The sequence below is a fragment of the Cimex lectularius genome, unplaced genomic scaffold (genome assembly GCF_000648675.2).
Source record: "Cimex lectularius strain Harlan isolate CLEC.00 unplaced genomic scaffold, Clec_2.1 scaffold204, whole genome shotgun sequence".
Taxonomy (NCBI): domain Eukaryota; kingdom Metazoa; phylum Arthropoda; class Insecta; order Hemiptera; family Cimicidae; genus Cimex; species Cimex lectularius.
The window spans coordinates 836066-861270 of NW_019392743.1; the positions used below are offsets into that span (position 1 = coordinate 836066).

General features: G+C 35.1%; 1 protein-coding gene across 2 annotated transcripts in view; it reads left to right on the plus strand.

Moving 5' to 3' along the window:
• LOC106663628 (nuclear receptor-binding protein homolog) overlaps positions 1-25205 on the plus strand; it is a 57257-nt gene that overhangs the window by 19887 nt on the left and 12165 nt on the right. For both annotated transcript variants that reach the window (XM_014388597.2, XM_014388598.2), the window contains exon 2: positions 22078-22146. In XM_014388597.2, coding sequence (XP_014244083.1) covers positions 22078-22146 — 69 coding nt within the window. The remainder of the gene's footprint in view (positions 1-22077; positions 22147-25205) is intronic.

Below are 25205 nucleotides of genomic sequence, written 5' to 3' on the forward strand. Positions count from 1 at the left end.
TCTTCGAATTATTGGTATCCATATAATAGGGATATTCATGCGAACTGTGTTAATTGTGTTAAAGAAAAGGTTTTGATCATTTAGCATTCTTTATAGGACATTCTACACTATCATGGTTTGAGATGTGTTAACGTACTAACGTACTATTTTATAAACACTATTTATTTATTTTTTAATTTGTAGCCTATTCAAAGCTTGTTTCCTTCCTTTTCTCAAATTTTGAGTTTACAGTTTGTGATTATGATCGCACAAGTGTTCTTCATTATTACTATTTTCCCTAAATTCTTACTATTGGTACTATTATTATTATTTTTTTGTATTTGTTTACATATTACAAATTTGATCATAGTAGGTTTTTTCACACTGTCACAGCACTAACATTAATTCCTACGCTGAACCAGGAGGAGGACACATGACATTAGAAACCTCCCAATGCTGGCACTCAAAGTGAAGAGTTAAGAAGCAAGGTCTCGAGGCCATCGTCAAATAAGGCGACGTGGCGGGTTCTCTGGATGGGAAAATGAAAAAGGGCTCGAGCAGTAGGTTTAGGGTGTATCGACAGGTTGGTGTGAAACTTTTGGAAACAGTTCGTTGACAAAAGGAACGTTGAGGTCGTGAATAATGAGGTTAGTGACGTAGTTAGAAGCTTTGATTTTTCTGAAGACTTACGGTCAGAAGGATTGGTTGCGCTGGATGTTGGATTGCTTGGCAGACCCCACAGTTCTACTCCGTACGTCCAAAGTGGTCGCTGTAAAGACTTGTATAAGCTTAGTTTAGTGTTGGCGGTCAAGTCGGATTTCGGTCCTACAAGTACATGCGTACATAGTAAATTGTCCAAGTCTTCTATTAAGTTGTCTGTCTTCCAGCTTTTGTACCAATCTTCGATAAACAAGGTGTTCTTGGATATTGGGAGTAGCTTGAATAGGATTCGAGTTAGAGGAAAATTTACGGTATGGCCTGCGTAGGTGGTGTGACTAGGTGCATTGCGTGTGCCTGTGGGTCAGCAGTATATATGACAAAGGATGGTACCAAGAATGATGCTCCCTTGTGGGGTCGGGAACAAGGGTCTAACTTTGAGGTTAAACCTTGTTCTATTTACACATGTTAGTTATAATGGTCAGACCACGTTAAAATTAAATTTCAGCAAACGATCATCAATGCACTTTTAATATACGAATGTAATAAGAACATGTTTTTTACTTTTTTGGCATTTGGAAAAGTTCAATCAATCATTATAAACGTACGCGAAAACGCTAAGATAACCTTACTGGGCGCGTTCGTACATTAGTATGACCACGGTACATTTAACAAGTAAAAATCTCGAAAGGTAGTTAGACAATTTTTTAAGTAAAAGTAAATCCAGTTACCAAAGGAATTAAACGTTTTTTAACTCGAACGTGTTGTGTGGGTTTAAAAAATTAAATGCTTTCTTTGTAAGGAAATTATTTGAATTAACAGTTATCCCACCCATTTAATATCCTGTACTTGGAATCAAATTTTCTTCATCCTATTCCTTACTGTTACTTTAGAATTACACAAAGAAATTTGTAGCCTTAGCCTTCAATATGTACCCCGAAAAATTTGGGCAAAGTAATTATTAAATATTTATAAAGGTATTCTGGCATAATGAGTTAAAAATATGATGAAAGATAATTGAAAATTAAATTGTAATACTGTTCTATCTAATTAAAATTAAGTGGCGAACAAATAGTTTATAATGCAAAAAGTACAAATGTCAATTGTGAAATTTCTCCTAGATAATCAGGTGGACCAATGTTCAGCAAAAACAAGCTACCAAACATTAGGTAGCATATAAAGACTGTCAACAAACCTACGTATCCCAGGGGAAAACAACCCCCCTCAATTGCACTAGAGATTCAGCTAAACCTGCTTCCATTGAAAATATTTGTACAAGGTGAAGGAAGGAAATGCTAATTTAGCTAACTTCGGGCACACAGCAATAATCAATAAAATCAGACACCCATTCTTAGAAATGGGCTCAGACTACTTGTTCCCGGAAACTTTGCAACATCCTCCAGACTCAACAGACTACAAAAGAGAAGAAGAATTCAAAAGAACATCAATAAAATGATATGGTTACACAGATGGCTCCCAAATAAATGTATGAACCGGATCAAGCATTTTCTGCCAAAAATATGAGCAATCCAATTTATTAGGGAAATACATCTCGGTCTTTCAAGCTGAAATATGTGCCATCAATACGTGCCGTGAAAATCTTAAAAGAGGTTACATTGGCAAAAACCTCAAAAGATAAGATAGGCGAGCACCTATCAAACATTACCATGTAAGAAATCACATCGAAATTAGTAAATGTAACCAAAATCTCCAAAACCTGGGGAAACACAACCTGATAATATCTTTGATACAAAGGATTTTTGGGACAAAAAGCAGATTCACTGGCCAGAGATTACAAAAACAGAATTTATCAACAAAAAAAAGACAAGAAGAAATGGATAAAATTTAGGGGCGCTAAACATTAGGGTCAGGCAAAAAAAAACCTCGCCAACTCACTGCTGCAATAGTGAGGGCTATACTCAGTGGCGTGATAGGACTACTTACGGTCCCTGGCATCTGAGAAAACATCAACACACTAGTGCATGTTCTATGATGACCCCATTTGTAGATGATGAAATAAGGAGGACCATATCATCTTCAAATATGAAGCAACCGCTCAACCTAGACATAATCTGTGATATAAAGAAAACCAAGGAAAGGAATTGACATCGACAGACAGATTTAGTACTCCTTAAAAGAAGGATCGAATCGACATACTAAAATAAGGTACTAGAAAAGCACAATAAGCAAGAAGGTTGCAGTGCTTGGAGAAGTTAAACCCCCAACTCCTATTCTACTTTCATCATCATCTCTCCATGGGGGTCTGCAGAGTAATGAACCTGTAGTTTGGTCTAGTTTATTTCGTTTTTTTCGTCATATCCTGAAGTGGGTTAGTGACTCTCCATACTTATATCTCTAACGTTAAACCCACTTTTCTTATAATTATTTTTAAAAAAAGAACAGGATTGATAACATACAAAATCAACACTAGCACAGATTGCAAAATGTCGAAACTCGTCTGGCAGACCAAACCAAGGCTACTGTTTAATATACGCAAGACACGTCAATAATTTCAATGCCCCCTCTTTGCTGACGTTGTAGTAATAGTTGAAAACAATAGGCCAGGCAAATAATCGTACTATTCGAAAAAGTGGTTATCGAATGAAGGAATGACGTTTATGAAAAAATATGAACGACGCTCCACATTCGCGTGGATTGCGATAAATTTTTAGAAGTTACGTTTCAACAGTTTTTAAATAGAAATCGCGATAAAGGATTGTTTCGAAAGATAGCACACACTACGGAACGTGGCTTTTTTTTTATCATTCCAGTCGCACGTTTTTCCCTCAACCGTCAACGCTAAATTCGAAGATGTGTAGGCGTTTTGGACTAAACCGCCCACGCCTCTCAATGAAAGCGAGAGATCTCCATAAGAAAGGCCAAATAATTTTATGAAAGAAATGACATTCTAATTGACTTTTTTGCCACGTGTGGTGAAGTAACGGATAATGGACGTTCTTCTCTGATTTGGATTAAACGTCTCGAAACAGAGAGCCAAAAACAACCCTGAGCTTCCATTCAGTTATTTAAAATGGTCAAATAAAACTTCCACTGTCGTTAAGAAGCCGTATTGGGCACAAAACCACTTGTAGTAATTACGAGTTGGAAAGCGTGTCTGTGTTTGGACGTTTGCGCCAGGCGCCTAAACCCGATTATTAATAGGCGGGATAAACAGAGTTGTCTCGTCTCTATGACCGATCACTGTTTGACCAAAATAGTTTTTCAACGCGTAGTTTGCGCTCGATAAAGTTTTGTTTGGATTGTCCCAAATCTTTGAGATTCCTCTTGTCGAACGGTTTCAGAAAAAAAAAATTGTTAACTCTTGACTCTAACATGCTTCATATAAATGAATTTTAGAAAAGAAAAATTACGTGATAGTAAAACAGTTTATGATCTCCGTCCTGAAATAATTGTCACACTAAATTTTAAATATTTTTTCTTTTACTATTTCATTATTTTAATGATGAAATTAATTTAAAGTGGAAAATCTTTTCGCTTCGGTTATATCGTCAGAGTGATCAATTTAAAAAAAAAACAGACAGTTCTATTCTATCATCAAGGGTCAAAACCCCCGACAGTGTGCTAATGGTTATTAATTATTCCTGAAATAATTGATAAAGAGATAAATCCCCCGTTTCAGATTGTAGGATTTTGTCAATCGATAGACTATCCGGCTATATAAATTGAATGAACGATTTAGAAATGGATGATTGACCAAAAAGATTTTTTTTTTATTAATATTATTTAACTGTTCACTTCATATAGTGCTGCACTTAGTGATTTGGGTACTTGTCTACTATATTAAGCGTGAGATTTACGTGTTTTATCGTCATGGAGCTGTTACCATATATTTTATGCCCAGAATATGATTAAAGGCACATATATACCAATAATTCCGTTATTGGTGATCAGATATCAATTATAATTATGCATTAAAAAAACAATCAGGGTTGAGACCAATTAGAAAGAAAACGCTCGGTTCCTTCGAAGCTTTCGAAGAATAGTTCCCCTTCACCATGACTTTTAAAACTTTAATTAATCATTTAAAAAGTTAACAATGTATACATCATTCACCTATGATTTCACCTTTCAAATACAATGAATTTGAACGGAAATGTTGTAGCACCAGACGGAACATGGCCATTCTATGCTTACATGTACAATAGACAATAAGAGTAAAGTACCAAGAGGATATGTTACTCGGGGTTAAAACATATATGTATAACCTAACACGTGAAGCATACAATAACATAAACTTCACGTTTATCATCGCTTTTTTCTCCTTGGATTACAAAAGTTTTTGTTAGGCATAGATTTCATCTATCTATGAAAGAGGAATTGGGAATAAAATATCTGAAACTGATCTGTTGAAATTAATTGATTACATGTTTTTATTTTTCACATTGCATAAAAATTCGTTCATTATTTTACAATATATGATATTGACGGAATAATAAAAATAAAACCGTAAGATGGTTGTAGGAAATACTTTCTTTTTTCAATTAGCTCTTATTATTATTTTATTTATTTATTTTTTTGGGGTGGTTTATTTATTTATTTTTAATTTATTTGTTATTATTTTTTTTGACGGGGCTGAGAGGCGATGGAGAAACTACTTCGTCATTAGCCCCTCCCCATTCACACCGATAAATACATTCTCTCATATTATTCATTTTCAATTCATTCTCTTTTTTTTTTTTTTTTTTTTATTTTTTTTTAACGAGGGTTTGCAACAGCAGAGGACATATAAACCCTCGGGGTGCCGGTGTTTTGTTTCCGGGATATTTAACTTATAGTAATGAGCGCCGTGTCAACGCCTAAATCGTTGCGGCAACCGCCGTTATATCGTCTCTAAAAAAACCTCTATTTGAAAATAAAAATAAGAAATCTATATAAAAACTTAAAAATAAAAGCTTACAAACTTTTGTATTAGATTAATAAAGAAACAATTAAACGTTCCTCGTAGCCCTTATTGCCGAAATTGTTTAAACATTCGGTCGCTCAGGTTTCCTTTTTAAGGAAATGGATGTGTTGTCGGGAAAAATTATTGAAAAGCCTGTGTGCATATAAATGCCTGCTTTGAGTGTAAAAGGAGAAAGGGCTTTACGTTACACGGAGTTATTGAGAGCCAGACTGGTTTTATGGCTGCTAGAGATTTATCAGTTGACTCACCAAGAAAGTCCGTCGCCCTCCGACTTGGGTTTTCTCCTGGGGTCACATACCCTAGGATTCCGTTGTAGTTCTGTCTCAAGTAAATTCCAGATATAAAACAAAAACCGCTTGTATACGACAACACATTTGGTAATAAAAATATATAATTTCATTTTAGCCGATCTTTGCTATCAAATGCGTCATTTCATCGCGTTAGATCTAATTTTCTTACCGTTCGATCAATTTTCCGGATGTTTTTTACATTGTGGCATTCAATTGTTTTGTTATCGACGAATAGATAAGGGGTATTGACAAAAGTCTACAAATTTGTGCGAAATAATTGACTAATTTCAATTTCTTTGAATTTTTACTGGAAGAAACGACTCGGCGGAACCCCCTCAACATTACGCCTTATCGGATTACGAAATATACCTTTTTTGTAATTATAAAATGAAGTTTGAAATGCTCTGAGGAATTTTATACATCCGATATCGTTCGAGTGATTTGTTTCCTGTTCTTTTTTGACGACGACTCACGGAATTTCCAACCTTGAGATAATCGAGTCTTGATGTTGTATTCCTCCTACCTCGTTTACGAACTGCTTGGGGTCCGAAATAATATTCATTTCTAAATAATAAATATTAAAATCTGTTATCAAATAGGCTATTGATTCGTAATTCCCGGCTGTACGGTGAATCATTCGCGTTCTTGCTAAACCGCTTTTCTCTAACAAAAGCTTGATTGTCAAACTTTTTTTTATCGATTGATGATGAAACAACCTGATTACTAAAATTGTTGCTTCCAATTTAGCAGTAATTAGTGGTGAGTCTCCACTTATCTTGGGGGGAAACGGTGGCGACGAGTTCTTCATGGAATCTCTCATTTGCTTAAAACTCTTTCAATTAAAAAACTCTTTAAATTCATTCTTAAAGCCACTTTTCTCAGAAAAAAACCCACTATTGATAGCATAAAAACCACCGATGATGGCGAAAAGGTCGAAACGGGCGGGCTCAAATGATCTGGAACGATCTAACTGCAAATCCATCACCCTGCAGACCTCAACAGGAAATCGTACAGTATTTTCAAGTGTTCGATCTAATTTTACCGCCAGGTTTTCCTCGCGCATCGAACCGATATGAGATTGTTCTCGGGTTCATTTTGTTCACAGGCATTCTGCAGTCTTGAAATCGAGTTCATCGCCCTGATCACTTTATTATCGTTGCATCCGTGTCAAAACGAGAAAGCAGTCGGATTCAACTCAAAGACGATCGTGCGAATACGATTGCGAAAGGCCGATAGTAGATCAGTCTTTTCGTGATAATTGATCACGCTTGAGAATTCCATACTTTATCTATAATTAAGGCCGTGGGGCTCTTAGTCGATTTCCCCCTTAGGAAATACCCGTGCATTAATCCGAGTACAAATGGCCTAATCAGAAAACCAATTGGGTTTTACCTGTTGAAATCGAATACCAGAATACAAAATTAAAAAAATAAGAAATTACAAAGGCCGGTCTTTGTGAGATTACCAGACATTTATCAACACTCCAATGACGAATTTATGATGCATCGACTCGGTGTCGATAAATCTTAAAAGCCGCCTATGATTCAGAGACCTTCGCGAGGTCGCAATCACCACACACCTTTCCCCAAAGTGACTTCCTATACCTGCCTTTCAGAAAATAAATGACGTGTATTGTACTTCTCCTCGAGTGAAAAATAAAACCTAAATAAATAAATAATGCACTAATCAGTCATATTTGATAAATTTATTAGATTGTTAGATCAAACATTTTATGTTACCATTATAGTATTATTTGGATATGTTTTTAATAATGACATTCTTTTGTCCTTTGTTGTATGTAATATTAATATATTGTACAAGCTCTTCTTTTTACAATCACCATAATTCAACGTATGTAAAGAATATGTTACAAATTTGATTTAGTTTTTAAATTACATAACTTTGAGTACGTAAAAAGTTACTTTTTTTCTCAAATTAACATTTTTTTAAAGTTATTTTTCCAATTCACTTAGCTTTTCATTATTATTGTGTTTTTGTTCGCATCACTAACATCATGACCTTCGGGGATGACACCGCAATCCTTGCAGCAAAATCAACCCAAGACCATGTAGACCTCATTACCTACCGTCTGTTGCACTCGGTGATGCATCAAGCTAAATAAACAAAAGAGCCGGCACCTGACGTTCACAGTGACAGTTAGAAGCACCTGCCCACCAGTGCGCATATACCATCCAGCAAATCCGCTACCTTGGGTACTACTTGGACAGCCGATTTACATGGAGCACACACATGAAACAAAAAAAGAAACGAACTGAACCGAAAATACGTATAAATTAGACACCTACTTGGTCGCAAATCGACAATGAGTACTCATAGCAACTAACGCAAACAACACACTTTTAGACCTATTTGGACTTACGTTGTCGAGCTGTGGTCCAACATCCAAAGAATCCAATCCTTTCAATCAAAGTCCTCCGTCGCATCAACGCTCTCTTCTATTCTTTAACCAAATCATCCACAAAGGCATAGATATCCCATTCCTGATGGACCTGATCCAAACACGATTCCACAACTTTCACTCTAAGCTTTCCTCCCAAGCCAATCCACTAGCTCAAGCACTCTCTTCAACTTCTAATTATAACAATCCTCCACACCGCTCAAATAGACCCTCGTGATTTAACACAACCCTAAACCTCAACCAACAATCCTAAACCCTGAGAATTCCAGCAATGGCCCCTCTTCCCCATCTCCGCGATCTGACAGGTTTCTTTCAGAATCGCTACCCACAAATTGTTAAATGTAAAAAATGTTTGTACAGGAAACAACGAAAAAAAAATTTTGAGCAAGATTTTCTAATGTCATACGACAATTCATTTCCATATTTAAGAGAGAGAAAAAATCGTGCCCTTTGGAATATACCAACCGAGAGTAAACTACCAGTGATATAATAATCTGATATACATAAGCGAGTATTTCTGAAATTAGAGCTACATTCGTATTTGCGAATTTCACTTTCTTGTATTATGCCAGTTTTCAGGCATCGATTGGCCCGTGTAAAATTTTTTCTATCTGTCGGTTTTCCTTTTCAAAAAATCATTACTTCAAACTAAAATCCAATACATTTAAAAATAAATTTTAGTTTAGGCAATCCGTTTCGCAATTTGGTAATATTAGATTCAACATTGGCTACTTAGATATTTAATTTTTTCCCAGATAAAATTGTTAAATTTAAGGATTTGTCATTGCTGTAACTCTTCACATAGTCAATCTGTTTAATCTGTTAACATGGTTGTAATCGTGCTTGTATGTCGCAATTCATGGTGTTTTATTCTGCGTCCTTCGTTTCATTGTTCCTGTTTTGTTCAGTAAATGACCTTTGTTCCGTAAATCGTGCATACATAAAGGTGTGCAAATCTTTTACATTTTGGCACAGCGATGCCAGTAATGGATTTTGAATCTGAGATTCTATCTAGATAAAAACAACGTGTTATAAGCCTCGGATGAGCTTAATGCGTTTTGAAACGCCTTATCAAACAAGAAACCCCGGTCCTACACGTTGAAACGATTTACAAAAGTGCTTAGAAGAAATGCGAAAACACTTTTTAGAACTGTTTTAAAAATGTTTTATTGCAATCTGCAATTTCTAACAGACTTTTATACGACTGCCAGCGGATTTATAAACCTCTCAAAAAGCAAAAAACTCTCTCTCTCTCTCTCTCTCTCTCTCTCGCGCGCGCGCGCCACTGCCTACCTCTTAACTACCCTCTCTAAAGAAGATGTGCCATGCATACTCTGTCAGGAGGAACCAGTCGGTATATATATCCTTTGTGAATCATACCAAAATAGGTGTGCGAAGTGGCACCAAGAAAAGAGCTTGGTCTTATAGGAAAAAGAGCTTTTTCGAAGGTATGGTTATAATTTGTATGGGTTCCACAATAGATCCCCTTTAATCGCAGTTGAGGAAAGGATTTTTATCATTCTTGATCAACCTCCAACCTAATAAAAAACCTTAATACTTTATTATTTACAACTAATGATGATAAATCGATAATTTTTTGGATAAATAGAATTTTAAGGTCGTTGTAGAGGTAGCATTTTAGACATAACAGGGTGCACTGATCTTTGATGCTTTAGAGTGAAAGGATCGTAGACATTAAATATTGGAATTTTTACCTGTTCCCCACAGTTCTATTCCATCAGTCCAAATAGGTTTTGTAGACTAAGTTTTTCGTCAATAGGTTGGATTGTCGTCCCATAAATTTGTAGAGTAGACCTTAGCGTCTATTTAGTTTTAGCTTTAGTTACTACGGCACATGATAGCTAATTAATTTTTGTTCCCTTAAAAGCGTGGGTTTCTTCGTCCTTCCATTTAATTACGTTATAGATAATAAAATGAGGAAGATTTTATAGCTGAGGTGTATCTTGATCTTATTGTCTTATAAAACATCTTATAATTGTTGACAGGAGAGATAAGGGGGGAAATTGTGTAAGGGGGCTGGAGTGGTATTGGTTTAGCTTGATTACTACTCCATACGTCGGATCCAGGATGAGTTTTATTTTCGCCCGGTGACGAAACTTTTCTGGTGGGTTTATCAAATGAATCCGAAGTTATCCGCGTTTATATCCGACTATCTCGTTGTAGTCATCGACCCCAAAATACCCCGACGGAAGCAGGGGAAATACAGGAATTACGTACTCCAAAAATAATAATTCTTTCTATTATATTAAACTGTCAAGATAGTCAGTCGTACAAAGGTATAATCAGATATCAATTGTAATTGTTTTTGACACAAGATAAATTCGATCGCCAAAATACTTATGTTCAGAGTTCAATTGCGTGCAGAATTCACTTTTTTTCTGAAACATCCTTAAAAATTATCGTTACAAGATTTATCCTAATCATTCCTATTTTCTTTTACAAGTAAGAAAGCCTTAGATATACATAAACGAAGTGGGTACAAACTGCCTGTGCTCATTCACATATATTTCAAATTGTGACAAATTAAACGTAACTTTTTTATTATTTCATAACTGACGGGCTAGCTCAGCTTATTTTTTGTTTTAATTTAATAATTTTGGTACAACATTTTATTACAAAAGGTTAACGGTTTCATTCGTTACAGAATGAAGTACGGACCATCGTTTTTGTAACAAAATCCATACTAAACCGTCAGTGGGAAGCTGAACCGAACGACCTTTTGACCTTATATCACATTTCTATTTAAATCTAAATAATTTCAAGGCTGTTTTCAAATTAAATTATCAGTTTTGTATTAATCGACGGTTCCTGTGACTTTTTCCATCTAAAATCAGTGTTAATTCACTTAGTATCACTTTTCTCTCGAAATGGCCGAAAAATAGAAATGTAGAGAGAATATATTTGCTGTTTTTGTTACAAACCGAAATCGTTTTTGTCAGCAAACAACAGTTTTTCCATCAACTATTCTATTTGTTGTGATATATACAGTGTTTTCATTGTATTTAGTAAATGTCTTTAATTTTTCCAAATTAAATGGAAAATAGTCCAACTTAATTTTATTACGTCTTTAGTTTTTGGGCTAAATTCGTCTCCGTTTCTGTTTCGCTTTTTACGCATTTTTTAAATATTTTGTTTAGTCCAATTTGAAATGCCAGCTTAAATTAATCAGTTTTTCGATTTAATGGGGTCACAACCGTTCACCGCAACCTTATCTAATGGAAAATTTGGCCTCCTTTCTTTATCTTTATCTTTGGGACCGCAAACTAAATTTAATGAAAGTTCGGGTATTTGGTCATTGCTTGATTATGATTTGAGCTTGTTGAATTTTGACATTGTGTTTATAATGATAGTTTAGGGAATAATATTTTTCAAAAACTGATAAATTCCTATTTTTTTTATTATATCTTACATATGGCTGTCCGGTCCTGCTGTATATCACATGTAGGTCAAATTTTGTTACCCCTTGAAGGCTTGTGATTGAGTTTCCCCCAGATTTTGCTGTACATTGTGTTGTTGTTTTTAATTACGCTCCGTTCAAAAAAGTAAACAAACAAATAATAAACCAAAACACTAAGTAACATGTCTGGGTGAGACACTCACCGAAGACAATTTAATGATTAATCTTTCAGTTAATTTAAGGTATTGGTTGAGATAAAAAAGTCAGTGTCACGAGCGGGATTCGAATCCACGATCTTCGGCTAAATACGCCGCTGCTCAACCACTTGAGCTGTAGTGACTTCGATCCTCTCGGACACTAACTTCCCATCTCAACCCAACCTTTTGAATTTTCTCTCCTGTTTGCCATTTTTCACTGACTTTTTTATCCCAACCAATATCTTACATAAAGTTTAATTAACTGAAAGGTGTTATTCGGTCAATTGGACACGAAATCTAATGAATTTAATGATTAATTATTATTTATCAATACTTAATTCGTTAATAAATAAATTAATAATAATTTTCGTTGTGTTCTATTGAAAAATGTATATAATATACATTGCAAACAAATACTGGCAAATCGTGATGGGAGGATATCTGACCATTACTCCCAACTCCATACCTACACTTTTGAATAATTATTTATTTTAATTCCAGCAATCGGGTTTTTATTATTTTAAACCAAAATGTCCGTCAAGGATTGAAGTTAAAGTACAACCAACTTTGTTTTGTTAAGGTACTTGACCCCTTTACACGCTGATTTGAATATCTTTATTCAATATATTTATCCACCAAAGACATACTAATATATGCATAAACCATTCATTCGCGTAATGTTATGCGTTGGGCAACTTTTTATAGCTAATAACGTGTGTAGAGATTAGTGACCGTTAATCAATAGTTATTCAGATATCGTGAGATGCGGTCGGGTGTGATGTAGGTTTCAGAAAAACGTTTTCTTTATCGTGCCAACGTTTCGATCTTTTATTGAGCCCTGAAGATGATCTCAATAAAAGATCGAAACGTTGGCACGATAAAGAAAATGTTTTTCTGAAACCTACATCACACCCGACCGCCATCTCACGATATCTGAATAAATAGCTAATAACGTTATGACAATAATTTGTTTATATGTTTATGTCAGTTTGCAATATGTTAAACGATTACACCTTGGTTATGCAACAACATGATTATCAAACAAGAAATGTGGATAAGATAGTTCAACCTCCCACTAGAACATAAAATTTCAAACAGGCTATCTACGAGAATTTTGACATTGTGACATTACCTACGAGCTACAGGCAAAAATATTTTAATAAAATTCCAAAACATATTAATAAACTTGACCGTAAAAGTTTAAAATGGCTAATCCAAAATTCGTCTTACAGCTTAGCTGTTTTTTTTTGTTTTTTTTTTGTTTTTTTTGTATTTAGATGTAAATACAATGTAGTCTCGTGAAATATAACGTTACATCGAAATGTACGTACTTGAAATATCCAATGATAAAAATTAATTGAGAATAATGTCACATGTTATGACATAATGTAAAATGAATTGATGTATGCAAAACCTATATGTTTACTACAATAAAGTTGATTGATTATCGGAAATTGTTCTAAACCTAATAAAGATACTATTAAACTACTACTACGTTGTACTAAACTACAAAAATGTAACCTGTAATAGTATCAACATGTATTACATCGTGTAAAAAGATATCCGACTGTAAATATTTTGTTACATCAGTTTTACCACTTTTTTTCCATTTCATTTCAGTCTCAGTTAGGCATTTTATTACAAAATTTACCAGTGGATACGTATAAAATGATTTGACCGATGTCTTTAACGTTCACAAGTCGTAAAAGTCATTTAGGGTATTTACGCAATCGTTCCGTCGTGTTAAATGTGTTGTTGTGATGTTAAATGTGTTGTTGTACTATTAAGATAGTAGAAATATACGAGTACGACCTTTTTCGTGTGATTTACGAAAGGTTATTCATTTTCGGATGTTTTGTGAGTCGAATCATAAAGATAAGTAAAAAGGCATTCCTGGTTTCACCACCTTTTTGGTCATTCCTTTCTGATTCCTTGGCGAACAATTTCCAACATTAGTAACTTACACTGGTAAGTAAATCAAAGGGTTAGGAGAGTTTGCAAAATTCCGACTTTTAACTCGTTTAGCACAGTTTGCACGAATCGGTCATCAAGATGTCTTGTTCTTGCATTCGTTTAACGTATTAGATCCACGCGCGCGCGCACAATGAAAAGGTCGATGAATCACAAAGAGAAAGAATTATAGTCTTGTTCATTGTGTGTATAAATAATACGCAAAGGGTCTTTCGTCGGGATGGCGCCGATTTTGGATTTCGTGCGCTCATTTAATGGCCCAATTAGGGCGACGTGTATCGAACACGCCAACCACGAGCCAGCCACTCGACCTTCCATAATTTGCATGATTCTGGTTATAGCTTGGAAGTAAGGTCAAGGTGCTCCCGGGTCCGGGGATGTTCCTTTCGAACCGGGGGTCGTGTCTGATTTTCATAAATATTAAATTTGGCCCTGGATATTTCTCATGTGACGTGTCATTTTTCAGCGTTTCTTTAAAAAAATAATTTAAATCTCCTAAAAATAGCTAATAAATGTTTTGTTTAAAGATGAAACTTGAAAATTATGTATGGTAGATTTTTATCCAAAACAAATTTTAATCACGTTGGAGATGTTTTGCACGATAAAAGCTGTCTTTATTTTCTTCTAGGACACCTAGAGCAGATGTAAGAGCATTGATGAACCATTTTTAAGGGGGGGGCCCTTTCTCGAATTTATTGACCAGAAAGATTACGTGACTCTGAGCACGTTTCCCACTCTCGTACTATCTGTCTGTCTGTGTTTGGGGTTGAGTCTCGTTTATCCCACCCGTTTCACCGTCTACGGAGGAATGGGGGCATCCTTCCCAGTCGCTTTCCGACCAACTATGCATTTTCCAAATGCATTCTGCACGAATATCGAGCCAGAACAGATTGCAAGATCACGCCTTCTGCCCTCCCGGTCTGTCTACGCGTCGATATACTTGCGCCGTTCCTTTCAATTTTACTATTTTATTATTTATTTACAGGTCAAAAAATTCAAAGATGAGAATCTGTCTTCCCCAATCAGAAATAATGTTGACAAGGTTTTTTTAAATTTTATTTATTGTAATGGCACTTTCAAAGATGAAAAATATTTGTTAATGTTCTGGTCTGAGATGTGTAACCGATATTTGATGTATTTATCAATTTATATGTTGTTTGGTCGTTTCCGATCATTTTCGTCCAGCTCGCTGTTGTCAGACGCGTTTCGGCTTTTCGCCATCTCTTTTGATGAGCTAGCCCTACTTATACCCCTGACTTGAAAATCCACCTCTTGTCTCATACAAAAAGGCAGGGTTGATAATATAAAAATCCCACAAGTTAGATCTATGTGCCTACATTTATACTGAATAATTCAGAAATTATTAATATTCCTTCATAAAAATGAACCGAAATTTGCTTACTTGCGTTATTGACACAGTGCGATCAATGGAGACATGCAGTGCACGTGTGAACCATCGATGAATTCATTAAAAGCCAAATTGTATCAGAACTCTAAAAATTAATGAGCTAATCAACTTCAGATTTACGCAAGTATTTGTATTTTCCGTTGAAAGCAAACGATTTTTTGATTCATTGCGTGCTAATTGACAAAAAAAGTAGAAAGCACGATTACAGCCAGAAATTTAAATGTAACCATTAGAGCTTTAGTGATAAACAAAGTTACACACGATTACTCACATGTACGGTCAAAATAGTATAATCAAAATGAAATTAACGCCGATAAAAATAATCAGCCACGCTTAGACGGGTAAATTATGTTTGAAAAGTCCATCCTCGCCTTGTCGGGTGTGTGCATTTAAATAAATGGAAAATAGGCAGGAAATTAAAGTTTTGTATCCGTAATACATAAGTATATTGATTCCGTCTGAAAACAGCGCAGCTCCTGGTGACTATTTCAAGCAGGGGCCGTCGTCCCGGTCGATAGGAATCAGCTGCTGGCCGCGGCGGAAAGTTCCGTCCCTTCGGGTACGTGGTTTGAAAGAAAAGTCTACCCGGTTCCGGGGGGGGGGGTGCCGCAGGTGCCCGAATCCACGCCCTAACGACGGTAGGTACCCCCTACGTCTTGACAGGGGTGCTACAGCGTTGCCAAAATTGGTCAGATGTATCTCTCGAGGAATAAGCCTAGTTTAAGCACGAATAAGTTAGAGGGGGAAGATCAAAGCAATATCCAACATTTTCCCACGTCTTGTCGATTCCTCGACCTCCCAAAAATGTCAATTTCTTCGCATCCCAAATAAATTCACATGTTCAGAAATATTATCACATAGCCCATTGAAGGCGTAATAAGCAAGAAGTTTATTTCATATTAATGATGATTTAGGTTAAATTTAAATAATTTGGTATAGAAACCGAAACGCCTACCATCTTCTGTGGAGAATCTGTGTGATTTCTATTTAGGGATGGTTGGTTATGTTACGTTGGTTTTCTCCTAAAAATGTCAATTTCTTCGCATTCATGCAAATAAATTCACATGTAGTGAAATATTATCACACAGCCCAGCCAAAGCGTAATAAATAAAAAGTTTATTTTACATTAATGATAATTTAGGTTAAATTTTAATAATTTGGTGTAGAAACCGAACGTCCCACCATCTTCTGTGCTAAGTCCGCGTGATTTCAGTTTAGTTGGGAACCCTCTTATAAATTTATAGAATAGAGACGCACAATTTAAACTGTCAGATTTCTTTAACATGTTTCTGTGTAAAACAAAATACAAATTCCGAATAATTAATAATAAACTAATCTTTCGACTTATCGATAGGTGACCATATTCGATCAAAATTTCCCGTTTATGAGGCCGATCATTTTAATTACTTGTTCGATCCGACCACTTGCAGATCCAGCATACTCCAGCAGGACATAGAAAAAGAAACTGAAACGTGTACACCTATTAATTAGACAGATAGTAGTTAAGTCGCTCTTTGGTCAAAAGGGCCACTGTTTAAACACGATAAATCGTCCGTGTGATAGCCAAGAAAATAATTGCTCTCGACATATACGGGCCAATCTAGTGAGGTATATTGAAAAAAAAGCCATTAAATAAAATAAGTAGGTCCTATTATTCTAATTGAACTTTGATTTATTATATCAATAAATTTAAGTTTTTAATTCGTCTTTTTGTTGTTCCTAACAGCATAATTGGGGGAGGATCTCGTATTTTCTGTTTGACTCCCCTTTTTGCCTTTCGCCTCCTGGCAAAATCATGAACCATAAATATTATTACAATTAATTAAGGTTTTTAGTTGAGATAAAAAAGTCAAAGGCACGAGCGGGATTCGAACCCCCGATCTTCGGCTAGATACGCCGCTGCTCTACCACTTGAGCTATTGTGATCCACTCGGACATTAACTTCCCATCTCAACCGCACCTTTGGAATTTTCCCTCCTTTTTGCCATTTTTCAATGGCATTTTTTATCTCAACTAAAAACCTTAATTAATTGTAATATATTAATTGGTCAAGCAGGCCACGAAATTAGTGAACATAAATATTATAACCAAAACCCTGTTCCACGAAAATTTTTACAATTTATAAAAAAAACACAATTTCATAGTGCGTGTGAGTAGAACTGGTTATAGTTCAGGCTGAATAGAAAAGTCCTTTAAAGTTACGTTTCGTTTATTGTGTTTTTGAGCAACGTGACTGCTTAAAGTGAGATTTCAGGTGATAAATTTATCACAATAAGTGGAAATACGCCAGGATAGATAGACAACAATCTGTTCACTAGGTTAAAATGCCATTTTTAGCGTTTGTTCTGCGACTTTTCGACTGTTTTAAATATAGACACGGGTGTATGTTCCTCTTCCCGATTATTAAATATGACCCTGAAGGTAAGTCGCAGAAAATAAGCGGACGTCATTACCTCGGAAACGGTCCGTACAACGTTCGCCTTTCGCTCAAAATTACCGTTCATTACATTATCATAAATTACGGAATTCAAATTTGATGCAAGCTATGATTATGAGATAATCGTAAAACAGGCCATCGAAAACACAAAAACTTCAGTTTTCGTCTTTATGTCAGCGATTCTATTATTAAGATGGGTTTCACAACTTTGACGTGATGTTCTATGCACTGGAATAATGGTGTGAATCGAGATTCATCTATGGGTCCGTCTTTTCTCGCTACCTGCTATGTTCAATGACATCCTTTGTCTTTACATGCTGGCAGATTGTCTCTATGAAAGACATTACTAAAGACAAATTGTTGTTCTTTCAACCCTTAAACAACAATTGAAGACAAATATTTGGTAACTGTTGCGTACAATTTTGTATAGTTGGTTTTCACAAACTTTTTCCTGTTTGTCAAACATGGGCCAATTCGAACTTGCAATGCGTCCCTGATGTCAATCATTGACCTACCCTTTTGGTCAATCAATGTTGCCCATTATGGTGTAAAAATACGAATGACCGGTGTACGAAGGAAAGAAGAAGCTAGATCTGCGCACCGAAGGGGCGTGCCGGCCCATATCGACCTTACAGCCTGTAGGGGTAGGTTAGGGCAGCATGTTATGATCAATACTAGTGCATTGGCTTCATTCTTTAAATCGATAACACCTATTTGGTCCAAAAGTGGAAATTTTGGAAATCTCAATTGGATTGTGCCAAAAAAAAACCGGTATCAGGCCGATCAACCTTAGGATCCAACTGTTTTTTATAAATTTAAGCGTAAAGCTCCACCGATGCAACACGTTGAAAATAATGAAGTTCTTCATTTAATTTGCTTAGAAATTAATTTCAATTAATGCTGCAACAGATTTGAATAAATGGAATATTTTTCACCTCTTTTAAATATTCTCTCGCGAATCAATCTTCTATCCGTCAACAGTTTCATTCTTGTTTAAGAACAAAAATTGGAAAGGTGTTTGGGCGGAAATTAATTATAGAAACTTAGACCTAACTGAAAACTTTACAAAAGTTCTGGAAGCCAACTCAGACTAATTGAAAATGTCTATTTTTACTTTCAAGATAATAAGAATCACACTTTTACAGTTATAAACTGGATGGAATTTTTTTTTTTTGTGTTTAATCTCGCCGCATTTTTCTTTGACAAACTAACTCTCTGTATTTTACATGTATGAAAATCTATGAGACGTCAATTACAATTGTATTAGCAAAAATCGGTGATGTTATTTCATCTCCCAAGATGCAAACAACTGATTTTCTGATCTTTCGAAACTTTTTGCTGAAACCGAATCGTTCTTTAAAATATAAACAATAGAGCAGGAAACCGCAAAGCACTACTTCTTCCTGGTAAGGCCCGATATAAAAATGAATGGTGATATTCACTAAATCGTCGAAAATTAGTTGCACACACCACTTTCAAGCTTGTCTATTTGACTAGTGGACGGACAATTTACTCTCTTGCAAATATAGACAAAATATAAAATTTAACTTATTCATTAATATCATTATTATTCTCTAGAGTATTTAGATATTATTTTCTAGAGTTATTAATATAATGAAAACTTCAATGTAAATTCTGCATGTATCATTCATTTTTCATTACAGAAATATTGATTTAAAGCTTACGTATTTAAGGCTGGATACTAGTTATTTGTTGTTAAGTTACATAATTTTTAACATTACATGGCCAATTGTCGGTTTTTAATCTGGCAAACATTTCAACCCATAAAACATAGAAATAGAAAAAAAATATTTAATTTATATATCTTCCCCTTTCTTTATTTATCTTCTGTTCCTAGGTATAGTTGTATACTTTAATTTGTTTGAAAAAGGACCTCTTTTTGAGGATTTTATAAAGCCAAAAATACTCTCTTCAGTTATCTTTGTTTACGTTGTATATGTAAATAATTTATAAAGACTTAATAATAATTTCACGCTGAAGTTTCAGGCGAAATGCATTGTTTTCTTTATAATCTGCTTCTTTGATAATAAAGAGCCCAATTTTACAAACCATGCTATCATAGAATGAATCATGTTTCTTTGTTCTATTTAAAATACCAATTTGATAATTTAAACCTTTTTTTGCTGCAATTTTAATGCTTTTAATTACTTATAGATTTTTGTCTGTGATTCAGGAAAAACTATTAACATTATAACGATTAAATGTAGTTTTTTCTTCCAACCAGGCCTGGGTTTAAAGGCCAAAATTTTGTTCAGGGTTTTTTCCAAAAGAATAGTAATAATCTAATCAGCACAGTAGGTTTTGTAATAAATTTAGAGATCACCTTAAATTTTATGTTCACCTCGTTGAAAATACACGCTATAATTATTGATTCAACCTAAGATTAGATTTGTAGATTAGAAAAATACCACCTAAACAGATTACGAGAAAAGGAATTCTTCGGATTGAAGACCTTGAAGTTTTGATGCCTCAATCTCAATTAGATCACATTAACGATTAATACTTAAAATTATATTGCGAAAACATTTGAAGAAAGGTGAAAAGAGTCATGGAATTAAAGGGATGAGGACAGCCTCATAGTTATCCGAGACTCCATGACAACAAAAAAAATTGAAAAAAGTAGTTTGCAATTTGGTTGTTTTCGATCATTTCGGTCTACCTATCCTAGCTGGAAAGAAATGTCACGAATCTTATAATATTGACTAGTCAGATCTGAGGTCAACGTTTCTAAGAGTTTAAACTTTCTGCAGTTCTGTGTCTACTGTAACAGAAACAGGATGGAAGACATAGCTCCTAGAAATGCGTCCAACATTATCGCCATATAGTCAAATTTTATCAACGAAAAAGAAATCTCACGAATCTTATAGTATTGACTAGCCAGATCTGAGGTCATCGTTTTTTGCGTTAAGCCCTCAGTTTAAACTTTCTGCAGTTCTGTGTCTTCTGTAACAGAAACAGGATGGAAGACAACTATTATAGCCATATAGTCAAATTTGTGAATAAAAGAGTTTTGACCTATGCTAAAGCATGTGACTGTCTTAATGGTTGTGATTTGAATAATCAAATTTACATTTATTTATAACTTTTTCCGTAATAATCCGGTAACGCTAATTGGCATAAATTTTGGCATTTGACGAATAAGGATCGGGTCAGAGCTGTATCGTTAATTCCGAATCCTGATATAGGCTCTCATATGTTCGAAATTGGAAGAACTGGTCCGACGAACTCGTATTACTACACAGGCCCCTTTACCTTCGTTTCTCTTCTAAAAATACATCCCTGAGGATGGATTTCTGGACGACGACCTTGCAGACGCGTTTTACTGGTTCTTATTTCGTCTCTCTTTTATAGGATTTCGTACTTACGCTCTCTATTTTCGATTTATAAATGAAACGATTTGCCCGTGCAAAAAAAAATCAATAGCTATGAACGTTTATGACAAACAAAAATATATAGAACAGAAGAAAAGCTTGATAAGAAAGAGAAAAAACCAACGAAATAATTCCGTGTAAACAATTTATTACCCTTGGGAATTGAAAAATTGCACGAACACGACCCGAGTTTATTGCACGGAGTTGGATTATCCACCTACCTACCTGGTCTCGGCAAAGTGGATTGGAAAAAATTCCATTTTCCAAAGGAAAATCTACTAAAAGCTTGATACCTTTTAATTAAACCTTGAATTCTTGATAAAATTATAAGCTATATTTTGAAACAGATGTTCTATATCACTTCCAAGTACTTCCATAATAATCCAGAAATAACTTCACTGCGCTTGGCTTAAGTTAAACACCATCTGTGAAGTTTTTCCAATTAATATCTCTCAATATTAAAAGCTTAAATAGAAATTTATACCTCGACTTTTATTGGCAAGTACTACTTTTGTATAAACTTAATATGCTTTTGTTTGAATTTTTGTCAACAATTTTTTTCTCATATTAACAAATTACCCAAAGACGTTAATTTTCTGTAAAGCATGTCTAATGGTTCATTTTCACTCTTGAGATGACCGTTTTCAATTTGATCCTCTCATCCTTAGTGAGATAAGAGATATATACACAAATATAAGCAGGTTAGTGCCTTGCTTATATCCCTGACCGGAAACCCCACCACATTTCTCATTCAAAAACACAAACCGAGCACTGATTAAATCAAGCATTGCTTTAAAACCATGTCTGCTTTTAAAAGGATTTTAAATTAATCAACAAACAAAAATCAATACTCCTTGTTCTTCATTCGTTAAATCATTACTGTTGATTTCTCTTCGCAGTTAGTTTTTGTTTTTTGTATAATTTTATATTTGTGTAATTGTTTGTGTCAATTAAGCTAATGAGTGAAAAATCTATTTTGTTTTAGGTCGAGCAGCGAGATGTCCCCGGTATCGACAGCGCCTATCTCGCAATGGACACCGAGGAGGGTTTCGAGGTACGTTCTCACAATTTTGTACACATCAAAAAAATTTTCATATTCTCAAAATAAAAGCGTCATTGCTCATATCATCAATGATCATGAACAAGTACAGTAGACCCTCACCCGCATACCAAGCATCACCCATCAACATATTCAGGATTTTTTCGATGAGAAAAATACAATGTAGCGTACATAAAGTTTATTCCACGCAGAAGAACAAGAAGGGGGGGACCATTGCTTGAGTTGGCAGTCGTATTACGTTAATGCTTCGTTCAACTATTTGATCATGGTCTAGGATTTTTTTCTTTCAACTTCTGAGCTAATCGAAAGATTTCTCCAAATCTTTGTCTTTGCCTATTGTCCATTCCTTTCTTCTATTTTTTCCTCTTCTTCATCCTCCTTGTAGTCGAATCTCAACTAGGGTAGCCACCGCGGATAACGAGAGTCCACTGCATTAAGTTCGATTCATATATACCAACAAGTAGCGTGTCCTGCACGTAACGTGGCAGACATTGCGCAGACACCACAACTCACTACAGACGCCAACAGACAAACAAGAGTTGAATGCAAACTAGGCTATACTTTGTTCATACTTAAGCATATTTTAAAACTTTTCGGTTGAAGAATTATATGTGGTAGCAATTTTACTTGAAAAAGAAGAAGGAAAGAAATTGAATCGTGTGGAAGTAGAGCAAAAAAAAGGGAAGAAGATTAGCTGTGTTTCCGACGATTTTAAAATAAAGGAAAATTCTACATGCTCTACAAAGCGTTAGTAGATTATGAAGACAGATTTTTTTTAATATTTCAAAATAGTCTCTGACACCGTAGTCACGCACCAGCTCAGACAAAATAATTCATACTAAGCTTGACAATGCTACAGACATGCTCCAGCACAGTTCAAATATTCTTTACGACAATAACGTACACGTTCCGCTCAATTCTTGTAGAAGTGACTACTGATGAATAGATGATGCAGTCGACTCTTGTTAACAGGGGGAGAAAGAGCATTCTATAAATCGAATGGAGCCACTTACCCTCTTTATAATTCTAACTTTTTCTTTGTAATATTCCTCTAAATTTCCACGTATTGTTTGCTTCCGTAGAGCCTAAAGTTTCGAATTTTCTCTTGTGCGGTCAGTGTTTTGTCTGTTTTCTCAGCACTGATCACATAGGAAAATCATTTAGACAAATGTCAAGGCCACTTTAAAATTAAAACCTCATCACGATCTTTTTTTTTTATAATGCATAACAATGTTCAATGTTACAGTTGGTTTAGTACCTCTTTTTCATTAGTTTTACGATGTTTTATTTAGGTACAATTAAAATAATAACTTGTAAAAATGCATATCAACTCTTAATGATTTAATTTTCTTTCGTCTTGATAATTCGAATTAGTTTTGTGGTCCTCTTCGACTTATCAGAATCGACTGTGTATGTAACATTTTTTTCCTTAGTTGATAAGTGCTGGACATTCTGTGCGTTGGTATATATGAATCGCCCTTGAAGCATGATGTGAAAACTAATGTGCAGTAAATTCACTAATTTCGTGGTCCGCTTGACCAATTAATATATTACAATATTAAAAAATGGCAAAAAGGAGGGAAAATTCAAAAGGTGGGAAGTTAGTGTCCGAGTGGATCCAGGTCACGATAGCTCAAGTGGTAGAGCAGCGGCGTATCAAGCCGAAGATCGTGGGTTCGAATCCCGCTCGTGCCATTGACTTTTTTATCTCAACTAAAAACCTTATGTGCAGTTTTAAGACAATGTTTGGGTGTCGGTTTTTTTCATGGGGAATTGCCTTGTCAAAAATCATCGTTGATCAGAAAATTTGGGATGTGTGGTTGGTTGCTTAGAGTGAAACAATCAAAGATGTAATTTTGACGTTCCTTGAGAGTATTTGTACCTGTTGTCATCATTATTGGTTTTTGTAAAAGATACGCAGTTGATCAATAAAGTTGTTGAATGAAAAAACGTATTTGCAAGGTTCTGCACGTTGCTGGCAAAGTGAGTCGGATCAATACTCCTTTCTGTTTCGTAGTTGGAGCTCAAGTTGTAAATAGTTATTCCGTTCACGTTATTTATAGAAAGTGTGCAAAGCCAGGATCTTGATATGAAAGCTATCTGCAATCCACATTTGACCGTGGAGGCCGGTTGCAACGTCAAAAAAGCCGAGGAGCCGGATTTTTGATACACGGAAAACAACTTAACGCCAGCTGTACAAACAACGAGACGTTTGTCAGACCCGTTGCCAGTTAAAATAACGTGCTTTTTCTGGACTGTATAACTGACGTCATGTAGAAGTATGCTTCCTTGAAAACCGAACTTAGGAACGTGCCTAGCACTTGCTCCTAGTCACAACAAAGCACATTCGTCTAATCTGCCTGACATCTTATCTTTTGACTTCATAACGTAAAAAAAGAGTCAACGGCGTGATCCTCCAAGATAAAACCTCCAATTAATCGGTCAATGCCAGAATATATGTCTGGACAAGAAAAAAAGGTTGAACCTCGAATTTAGCCTGTTGGCCTGTTCTCGTGTTCGTTCATAGTCGGAATTTTTACTACCAGTGGACTTAAAATGCTTAAAACGCTGAAGAAGTTTGTCTTCACCACGATGAGCCCGATCGTTAAATATTGAGTCTACTTTAGATTCATTAGAACGCCGTTAAAACCAACTAATTAATTCTGTTTGAAAGTATTAATTTCCATATTCTCCGTTAATTCGGCGAGACTATTACATAAGACTTGGGCGCCGGCGTTCGTATTTATCTCTGCCCTCAACAAATTTAAACAAATTGTGGTTGAAAATGCGTTAATTAATGTCGCACGATCTAACTTTCTCAAAAATTATTAACTGTTCATTAATAGACATTATATTTTACAATTCCTGGGTACTTGTCTGAGCGTTCGTTATTTAGTCAGGTGGATAAGAAAAAAAAATTTCAATCTATCTATTAAAATAATCACATAAAATAGTTATGATTAATAAAAACAGGAAAGTACTAATTATATACATTTATAAAATCTAATTTAAGGGTGTTAAAAACCAAGTATTTAAATAAAATTGTGAAAGGT